The sequence below is a fragment of the Trachemys scripta genome, chromosome 2, assembly GCF_013100865.1.
Source record: "Trachemys scripta elegans isolate TJP31775 chromosome 2, CAS_Tse_1.0, whole genome shotgun sequence".
Taxonomy (NCBI): domain Eukaryota; kingdom Metazoa; phylum Chordata; order Testudines; family Emydidae; genus Trachemys; species Trachemys scripta.
In genome coordinates, this window is record NC_048299.1 from 189,951,019 (window position 1) to 189,962,260 (window position 11,242).

At 40.2% G+C, this 11,242-nt stretch overlaps 1 protein-coding gene across 2 annotated transcripts in view; it reads left to right on the plus strand.

Moving 5' to 3' along the window:
* The window catches only part of TMX3 (thioredoxin related transmembrane protein 3), a 54,312-nt gene extending 45,789 nt beyond the window's left edge, over positions 1-8,523 (plus strand). For both annotated transcript variants that reach the window (XM_034762548.1, XM_034762549.1), the window contains one exon: positions 1,218-8,523. In XM_034762548.1, coding sequence (XP_034618439.1) covers positions 1,218-1,484 — 267 coding nt within the window. In that variant the 3' untranslated portion in view covers positions 1,485-8,523. The remainder of the gene's footprint in view (positions 1-1,217) is intronic.
* Positions 8,524-11,242: the final 2,719 nt, after the last annotated feature.

Here is an 11,242-nt window from a genome sequence, read left to right on the forward strand (position 1 = left end):
TTAAAATTATGTAGCACTTCATATGTTCCAAACACAGCCTTCTCTAAGCTCAGTTGCAGCTGAGAGTGCTCTGCACTTCTTCAAATCATACCAAACATCTCAAGTCCGATATCTCTAAAATTAGAAACACTCAATTAGTGCCCACCCATTGAAAAGTTGGTTTAAATGACTTGCCTAGCATAAAATAGGAAGTCTGTGTCAGAGGCAGGGATAGAATCCAGTTCTCAAAAGCAACATTCAATGGTCTAAACCATGAGACCATCCTTTTTCTTCCTCTCCCCTGCTTCATTTACTGCATAACTTCCAACGTTGGGGAAAAAAAACTAACTGGGAGCATGCTCGAGCATGCTTAGTGAGGATGGAATCTTTGAGATTTTAGTTGGTAAACTCTAGCAAGTCTCTACTGAGCTTGTACTAACTGAGGTAGGCTTACAACTTGGCCAAATGTGGACAGATTTTCCTGGCTATGTTAAAAGACCATCTCTGCACAAAGGCCACCTTCTTGCCAAATATCTAGTCCCTGCTCTAAAGCCTGGGGCACTAGAGCTTTCCAAAGAAAAGATTGCCAGAATTCTTTTAACACATAAAAATGTTACTTTCCCTAGCCTCATTCTCAGAAATATCTGAACTGTTTTGGATAAAATTTATATATCTATATCTCTTTATATATAATGTATATATTTTCAATGCCAAGTGTCTGTCTCAGGCTGAGTGTGTGTGTGTGTGTGTGTGTGTGTGTGTGTGTGTGTGTGTGTGTGTGTGTGTAAAAGTAATATATAAAAATCAGCATACACCTGGCTTTGAAAATTTCAGCCCCAAACAATTAAAGTTTGGCGAAGTAAATAAAGACAGGGTCATTTAATGGGAAGTGTCAGGCAACTTTAGTATTAGGTGCTACTACTGGTACATTTCAAACTTCAGTGTCTTTTAAGGTCTCAATATTTAACTCAGCAATTTCTCATGCCTCTTTTCAAATTACAAAATACATAGTTCTTATACTACTTTTCAGCTTCCCAGCGAAACCGTTTCTCTTCAGGTTCAAAGATTTTCACAAGTTAAAAACAGCATTGGCATAATGGCTCTTACACCTTTTCCAAGAAAACTGATTTCATCTATTAGGGTTTTTAGAAATAAATATAGTGAAACTTGTAAGAAATGCTGTAAGGTATCTTAAATATCCCCTAAAGTGCTTTTGACTTCAAATTATATTTCAACAGTCTGTATTCAAGAGTTCTCCACTTCTGGGCTGCTTTCTCTTTGGTCTGCCACTGGGTGTCATCAGCATCATGTGTTATGGAATCTGCACAGTTGACAGCTTTGGAGGTGTAGAGGAAAATGAGACATCTAAAAAAGAAACTGGAGATAGGGAACTTACAGATGAAGGCAGTGAAGAAGAACAAGAGCAGGAAAACAAAGAAAAATCTGCAGAAATTTCAGATGGAGAACATGGACAGAAACATATATTTGATAAGAAACAAGACTAAGTTGCTTAGTTTAAAGGATTCTGTAGAATTTCAAAATAGCCTTATTTATTGAAGTCAGTCATTTAATGATGATCTTCACAGAAGAGGACCTTTTGTCTGTATTTTGCTAGTTTTGACTTGCATGTATTCAAATCTTCTTATCAAATATGGTCGGGGGGAGGGTGGGGACCTGAACGCTTTCTTAATTATTTTTGATTAACATTTTATTATTCTGAATGTTGTCTCTGAAGATTAATGCTCCTAAACTGTTTGTTTGTTCACAGGCAACAATCAGGTAAAATATGCTATAGGCCTTGCTACACATGATGATCTAGTAATGTTGTGGCTGACATATATCAGGATCATCTTTTTATATGATCATCTTTTCCAGAAGTGGAAAAATTGCAGGAAAGCTTAGAATGAAATAGGTAAATCTTACAGACCCTTTGAAATTATGATGGCTAAAGATGGCTTGGGCTTTCCATAAAGACACTTTTATATTAGCTTCTGCACATTATTTTGAAAGAAATACCTTTTTTATGTTTTAAAGTTAAAGATAATTTGTTATTAATTACAGAAATGCTTTGTTATATGGCAGTACTAAAATCAATTACTGGCAGTTTTCCACAGAATTTGTGTTAAATGCAAGACCTAAGAGAGAGTTATTTATTAAAATAGTTCCTTACTAACTAATATTTTAAACAAGAAAAAATTGTTTGGGGACTGCATTATAAAGAAGTTTTGTCATGGGAAAGTCAGTCCTGATTGGGCTTTACAAGTAAAACTTACTATTTTTTTCCTAGTGTAAATTATCTACAGATTCTAAAAAATCTGGGTGAAGCTTGATGGTGGAAGAATAAATATAAGCATCCTCAGACAGCTAATCCTCTCATACAGATCTGTAATGACAGTCTTTAACCCAAATACCTTTTCAAAACTTTTTTTGAATGGTTTATGATTCACAATAATCTTAGGCTATGTCTACGCTGGAAGAATTTTTTCACCAAGACCTTAAAGAAAACCGCTGTTGTGTGTTCACCTTGTCTTCCACTGGTGGGATAGCATGCTCACTCTTGCGGCACTTGCATCGCCAGTGAGAGCAGTGCAGTGTTGGTAGCTATCCCACAGTGCAGCTCTCCCCCTTCTGCCGCTAGGTCTTGTGGGAAGGCGGAGGGGATCGCGGCGCAATATGGGTCAGGGTTCAATGCCCCGTGATGTACTGCTTTCTGTCCCAGCATTCCATGTGATTCGGTCTTCAGTTCATGGCATTTTTCAATGTCCCTTGTTTTCTGCTTTCCCCGCCACATCTATCTGCAGGAATGGATTCTGCACTGCTCTCCACTGCTCTGCTAGCTCTCATTAGCACGTCGCGAGTGGCAGTGGCGTTATAACGGCAGTGGCAGTCACAATTGCCTGACGTGGTGTCCGACATGCAAAGCAGCAACATTAGATTGTTTCTGACCTTCACAGAGGAACTGAACACAGTGGAACATCACTTTTGGGCTCGGGCAACTAGCACAGAGTGGTGGGATCGCATCGTTATGCAAATCTGAGATTACGCACAGTGGCTGCAGAACTTTCAGATGCCCTGGAACTGTGGGCTGAGCTCGCCCCAGCCCTGCCGCGCAAGGACTCCCGAGTGAGAGCTGCCCTCTCAGTGGAGAAGCGCGTGGCAATCGCAGTGTGGAAACTGGTGACTCGGGAACCAGTTTGGAATGGGGAACTCGACTGTTGTGCCTGTGTTAATGCAAGTGTGCAAGGCCATTAATTGCATCCTGCTGTGAAAGACCGTGACTCTTGGCAGTGTGTGTGAAATTGTGGATGGTGTTGCAGAAATGGGTTTCTCTAACCGTTGAGGGAAGATAGATGGCACGCATATTCCAATTCTGGCACCAGACCACTTTGTGATCAATCAGAAGGGATACTTCTCCATGGTTTTTCAGGCACTTGTGGATCACTGTTGGCGTTTCACTGACATTAACGTGGAGTGATCCAGAAAGATGCCCGGCGCATGTATATTTAAGAATACTGGCCTGTACAAAAAGCTGCAAGCAGGGACTTACTTTCCAGACCAGAATATCACCGTAGGGGAAGTCAGAATGCCCTTAGTGATCCTGGAAGACCCAGCGTACCCCTTAATGCCATGGCTTATGAAGCCATACACGGGAAACCTAGATAGCAGTGAGGAGCAGTTCAACAGGCTGAGTAGGGGCAGAATGACCGTTAAATGTGTGTTTGGCCGATTAAAGACGCACTGGTGATGCCTATATGGCAGGTTAGACTTGAATGAGGAAAATATTCCCATGGTTATTGCTGCTTGTTGTTCGCTGCATAATATTTGTGAAGGGAAGGGCGAATGGTTTACTCAGGGGTGAACTGCCAAGGCAGAATGCCTGACTGCTGATTTTGAGCAGCCAGATACCAGCGTTGTTATGGGGTGTAACAAGAATCAGGGATGCCTTGAGGCAACACTTCGAAGATGAAAACCAGTAATTTTGTTGCTATGCTTGGGACTGCAATGATTAATTACATTTCATATGCTAGCAAGCAGTTGTGATTAAGACCTAGGATTCAATGTAAGAATCATAGAATATCAGGGTTGGAAGGGACCTCAGGAGGTCATCTAGTCCAACCCCCTCCTCAAAGCAGGACCAATCCCCTGTAGTTAGTAAGGAACTAATAAAAGTGCCTGTTGACTTGCAGGTGCCATGAGGTATCATACCTGGCATGGAAACAAATAAAGAGTGCTCATAATTCAAAACCTTTGCTTTTATTGCCAAATAAACCACAACACCATATGGACACACATACACAGGCACGCTGTTGGGCAAGGGGGGGGAGAGGAAGGGGGCTGATTTTCATAGCTGAGTATAGGTCCAGCTTTCATTTGAAAAGCTGTGTGCGAGGGTGGCGTGTTGAGGAAAGTGCAAAGGAATGTGTAGAGATAGTTTGGGGAGTGCGTGAGAAAGAGTTCTAAATGTGATAAAGGGGAAGGCGGCCACGCATCTGCTCAGTCTGCAGTGTTACAAGAGTCTGGAGCATGTTCGTTTGACAGTCCAGAACTCCAGCCTCTCTATGGCATCCCTATTGTAAGAATCCCTCTCTTGTCTTTCCTGCTTTTCGCTTTCCCTCCACTTCTTGCGTTCAGTGTTTTCTGCCTCTGACTGCTGCAGCACCACCTCGAACATATCTTCCTTAGTCCGTCTCGGCCATTTCCTTATCTTGCGCAGATGCTCTGCTGCTGTTGGGGGAGGGCGGGCAGGGGGGGTTGGTTCTCAAGGTCAAGTCTGGATAGGCATAATTAACAATAAACAGAAGCACTATTGTCAACTACACACAAAGCATTGAAACAGTAATATTAATACACTGCAGGTAACATACCTATCACTTTCTCAGTGATCCTAGGAAGCACACATGAGGCAGAAGACCCCATGAATGGTGAGTGAACCCAGGGGCAGGGGCCTTTTTTATTGCAGAAAAGCAATCTGAAAATGTCGTGGGCACTTATAGGGGGCAACACTCAAAACTTTCCCACCATTTTCCGTAGGCGGTGGTCACTATGGATATCTCACTCCTGAGGGGAAGCAGGGAAGCAAGGGTGGATCTGCTACATGCTTGCGGATTCCGCCCTGTTCCCTGTGTTGCTTGCCTGGGCGCTTCCTGTCCAAGTAATTGCAGAGTGGCGAGGGAAAGTGTCTCTCAATGGGAGAAGGAACAAAGCAGCTCTGCCAAGGAACCTCCGGCAGAGGATTGCTGAGTACCTCCAGGAAAGTTTCCTAGAGATCTCTCTGGAGGTTTCCCATGAAATCTTGGCATGCATCAACTCCCTGTTCCACCGTACTGCCTAACTGTGCGGGGAAATGCCCGGCACACAGAAACAAAGCCAGCTTTCTACATTTTTCTGCTCTCAACCCACTTCAGAACTTCACAAAGCAAAACCACTTACCAGGGGTCTTCTCTCCCACTTCTGGCTCACCAGAGAGCAACTGGAGTGGAGGACAACTCCTGACTGGACGTATCATTTGGCTCCACATCTTCAGCCTTCACCACTTCATCAATGACCTCCTCCTCTGGGTTAGGTCCATTTCCCACTGGCTCAAGACCCGCCAAAGTATCCACGGTGTTTTTTGTGGTGGAGGTGGGCTTGCCACCTAGGATAACGTCCAACACCTTATAAAAACGACAGGTCTGGAGCACAGCACGGAGAGACAGTTTGCCTCCCTTGTCTTGTACGCGTTCCTCCGCTCCTTCACCTTTGCTCTACCCTGTAGTGTGTCCTGGTCATATCCCTTTTCATGCAAGCTGCGTGCAATCTGACCATAGGTATCGAAATTGCTACAGATGGGGCCCAGCTGGGACTGGACAGCCTCCTCCTCCCCCCAAACACTTATCAGATCCAGTAGCTTTGCAGTGGCCCAAGCAGGAGATGGTTTTCTGTGTGGGGCCACCATGGTCAGCTGGGAAAATGCAATGTGAGCTCTGCATGTCGAGCAAACAGGAAGGGGAATTTCAAAATCCCCTGGGCTTTAAAGGGGGAGGGGCAGAATGTTGTTTACCTGGCATCAGGGCAGCAGAGTTGAAACTGCCGACCAGAGTGGTCAGGATGAGCATTGTAGGACACCGTCCGGAGGCCAGTAACAGCGCTAAAATCAAGCACAGTGTCTACACTGGCACGAAGGGGCTAAAGTCTCGGCGCAAAAAGGCCTAAAACTCTCATTGGGGTGGTTTTATAACAGCGTTGCAACTGAGGAGTTTCGGGGCAAGAAGTGGCTTTACAGTATGTACGCCTCTGCTGTTTTGTTGCCAAAAGCTGCCTTTTGGTGAAAAAACTTGCCAGTGTAGACCAGGCCTTAAGTGTAGATTGTGACTTATTTTTAAAGAGAAAAACATTTTTATTTAAACACACATTTTTGAACACGGATTGGTGTTGATACTTACATTTGAAATAGCATTTGACTACAAGTTGTAGACTGTGGAAGGAAAGTTAATGGAGCCATTGTTAGCACTGATAGAGGGATATTTGTCAGTGGAATGCATTTTCGTGAGTTATTTAACCATGAAAGTCATTTTTAATACAACCCCATGACACCGAATGGGACTAAATTTTCTCCAGAGTTGAGATCTCAAGGGATAAGCCACAGAACAACCTTTGGTTTTTTTGGTTGGCATTGATGCCATGGAGATTACCATAGCAACCAAACTTATGCTGCTCTTTCTCTCAGTACTGAAGCTATATAAGATTCAGTTGGATAGTGAGCCATGAGCTTTTCTAGCTTTGATGTTTTTAAAGGACATATTATAATATAATACATATAATAATGTTTTCTGTATAAGGCAATTTAATCACTTAATATATTATATGCTATAACACTGAATTAAGAGAAATATTTCTAAATATAAATATGGATAATCTTAAATAGAAGATTTTGTGTTGGAATTAGTCTGCAGGGAAATTGAATTTGAGATAGCAACTGCTGCATTCTTTTCTCTGTTGTAAAAGAAAGTTGGTTCTTCTTTTAAAATAGTTTAGTAACACCTGGCTTTGTACATAAGCTGCAGTGCAGAACACAACAAACTAAATGCCTGACTTGAGAGACTTTGCAGTGGAAGATGAGTACATCATGGAGATTAATAACTTATTTTCAGAAAGCTCATTGGTTTTCGTTGAGCTGTGCTAATTGACAAATTTAGAATCCTGCATTTTCATTTTCTTTAGGAAAGAGATTCTCCTACTGTCCGTGCTTGAAATGAATATCTTCCTGTAGAACAGAGAAACATGAGTACTTTTACTTATCAAATATAAAAATTGCAGGTGTGTAGTATAGCTTTTTTGGCCTGCCCCATGTGAATTTCCTCTTTCTATTTATAATAGAATAAATATATTTTAAATTTGGGTAGTTTGGTTGTAAATAGAAAATTGAGTTATCTTTCTAAACACTTTTTTTTAAGCTGTGGAAGACTTTCCAGACCTTTTAGTCTTAGTTGTCTTATATTTGAAGAGTGAGATGCTTGTAGTTACTTTATATTTTGTTTCAAAACTTCTTTAAACATAGTGCAGGTGCAGTTGTGTTATGTTACAAAACATTTCACTTAATAGCAGGCCACTTGAGCTTCCAGTAACTTTCAATGCCGGCACAACTCAGTGCTAAATAATCAGAATGAGTCTGAGCAGTGAGGAATATCTTGCTGCTTTATCCATTATTTGTGATTCTGCCTTTTTATTCCGCTGTGGAGGTTTCAGTTAAGATATCAGTCTTTTCAGTTAGTTATTTGAGCCTGAATGTATAATTTTGTACAAGGTCAAAAATTAAAGTGGCTTTTTTGGGACTTCACTGGTCATTGTGTTGTGTTTAGAAAAATCTAGAATTTTTTAAAATCTCCCTCTCTTCCCCCAGAATGCTGTTACATAGAATTCAGTTTTAACCACCACCCCCATATGACTTAATTTTCCATAGTCGTCTTTTGTCAATAGTTTCTGTTGCTACAATAGTAGCCAAACACTTTGTTGAGAAATGGTCCAGTGAGAGATGGAACCTGGGGATGATACCTACATGCACCATGAGGGATAGAACTCACTAGTGCCTGGTATGGAAGTAACATTAAACTGCCAAATTTCTGGTGGTTTGATCAGTTGGAGTTAATAGAAGGGCATGTGTCTGTCAGTCACTTTATGAATTGTCAGGATAACCAGATGTGTACTAACCTACAGAAATCCAAGCTTTAAATGCACTGCTCTTTTCATCAGGCTGTGCTCCCAGCTGTGTCCGCCTAGGATGTGGAAAACCACACACAATCTTCTTCTATTTAAAATTCTCTTTTTAGCTTGAAACATGGGTAAAGACAGGCTTGTGGTGTAAAATGAAAGGATTTTTGTTTGATCATGTAAAGAACTTAGTAAACTGAGAGGGGGAGAGGGTTTGCTATTTTATCTTGAATGGATGCATTCTCTAAAGGTTTCTGAAGATAACTTAATGTACTAACTTCTTGAATTAATGAAATAATGCTGCCTTTGAGGTCAAGTGTAAGCCTTTGTTTTCCTACAATAAAGAAATTGAAAAGATTTTGCTGCCTTTATTCTTTGGTCATGCTGCATTGTATATGGTTGGACAAATTATTTTTGAAGGGCCAGCATTTCCTATAAAATTCCTTATTCTGTGTCTAAAATGTGCTTATCTTGTTCTGAAAATCTATATGGCTCTCTCAAAGAGAACACTGGCTTGATCCAATCTGATACCTTACTCCTGCATTTTGAACTTCCTCATTAAATTATTTCCATTGACATCTTGCCTATTTCTCTTCTTGAGTTATTCAATATAACTAACAGTATAAAAATGCACTTAGGACATGAAATATTAAAATTTATGGTCCGCGGCTTTCCTCAAACTCATACAGGTGTTTCTTCAGCCGAAGGAAGCAGAAGTGCTTTAATTTATATGCCCTTTTAAAATAACATTTTGAAACTTTTTTTTTCTAAAAGCAGTTCTGAAAGAAGTTATACATCCTATGTTTTTGGTGTGCTAATTATTATCTAACAACTCTTACACAAAAAAACCACAGCTTCTCCCAACATTTTAAAGCACATCAGGCAGTAACTATCTTTTGTATATCTATTATAGAGCTATCAAGCAATTAAAAAACTAATTGTGATAAATCACACTGTTAAACAGTAATATACCATTTGGATGTTTTCTACATTTTCAAATATATTGATTTCAATTATAACACAGAATACAAAGTGTACAGTGCTCACTTTATATTTTTATTACAAATTTTTGCACTGTAAAAAACGAGTATTTTTCAATTCACCTAATACAAGTACTGTAGAGAAATCTCTTTATCATGAAAGTTGAACTTACAAATGTAGGATTATGTACAAAAAAAACCTGCATTCAAAAATAAAACAATGTAAAACTTTAGAGCCTATAAGTCCACTCAGTCCTATTTCTTGTTCAGCCAATTGCTCACACAAACAAGTTTGTTTACATTTGCAGGAGATAATGCTGCCTGCTTCTTGTTCACAATGTCACCTGAAAGTGAGAACAGGTGTTCTCATGGTACTGTTGTAGCCGGCATTGCAACATATTTAGATGCCAGGTGCGCTAAGGATTCATATGTCCCTTCATGCTTCAACCATCATTCCAGATGACATGCATCCATGCTGACAACGGGTTCTGCTCAATAACAATCCAAGGCAGTGCGGACCGACGCATGTTCATTTTCATCATCTGAGTCAGATACCACCAGCAGAAGGTTGATTTCCTTTTTTGGTAGTTCAGGTTCTGTAGTTTCCGCATTGGAATGTTGGTCCTTTAAGACTTCTGAAAGCATGCTCCACAGCTCATCCTTCTCAAATTTTGGCAGGCACTTCAGATTCTTAAACTTTGGGTCAAGTGCTGTAGCTATGTTTAGAAATCTCACATTGGTTCCTTCTTTGCATTTTGTGAAATGGGCAGCGTAAGTTTTTTTTTTTTTTTTTTTTTTTTTTTTAAATGAACATGTACTGAGTCATTATCCGAAACTATTATAACATGAAATATATGGCAGAATGCGGGTAAAATGGAGCCAGAGACATACAATTCTACCCCCCATCCCCCTCCCAGGAGTTCAGTCACAAATTTAAATAACACATTATTTTTTTAACGAATGTAATCAGCCGGGAAGCATGGCCTCTGGAATGGTGGCCAAAGAATGAAGGGGCATAAGAATGTTTAGCATATCTGGCACGTAAATATCTTGCAATGCCATCTATAAAAGTCCCATGCAAACGCCTTTTCTCACTTTCTGGTGACACACTAAATAAGAAGTGGGCAGCCTTTGTATTCAGTGTTGTAATTAAAATCAATATATTTGAAAATGTAAAAAAATCCAAAATATTTCATAAATTTCAATTGGTATTGTATTGTGGAACAATGTGATTAAAATTGCGATTAATTGTGATTAATTTTTTTAATCATGATTATTTTTTTGAGTTAATTGCATGAGTTAACTGTGATTAATTGACAGCCTATATCTATTGGATAATCTTTTAAAATGTGGCTGTAAATACTGACTGAAATCCAAAACCTTGTCTAGAGTGGGCTTTTGCCCGGGCTGTGGAACTTTGTTAAATTCTTAAGTGTTTTCCAAATCCTATGGTTCATAATATGGTCTGTTGGCCAGTGTAAACATACCAAACGGCTAGGGTTTGGGTTTTCCAAGCACAAAGTACACTGAGTAAAAGAGAATCATCTTTTGCTCTTCTCTAGCACCTTCCATCTATGACTCAGGCACTAACTTTATGAATTTCCCTTTGTTGAAAACATTTTGCTGCCTTCATGTCAAAACATTTCTTTGGCTATTTGAGGTGAAGCAATTTCTTGCATGATAGGCTAGCAGCTTATCAAAATGTTGAATTCATGATAGTTCCTCCTTGTATTGAAACCAATGAAATTCCCATGGTGGGGAGGGGTGATGTGTTCCAGCAGAGCACAATCATTATTCTTGTTCTTTCTGTTTCTGTAACAAAAAGTCACTTGTGTGTCTCCACTTTTGTCCCCATTTCTGTTATTTATCTCTTCTCTGTTCCACCCCCAGGTTCTTATTCTTTGGGTTTCCCTCCACACACACACTTTTTAAGTTTAGTTTTACTGCTACTTTTCTTTATTTTGACACCGTTGGTGTTCTGGAGCACCTATTTGGTTCTAGCTCCCAGGTTTCCTGTTGCCTACAAATTTCTCCACTGCCAGCTTCAGCACATGGTGTGGGAGTGATCCACTTGTGCTACTTTTTAGCAAACTTGG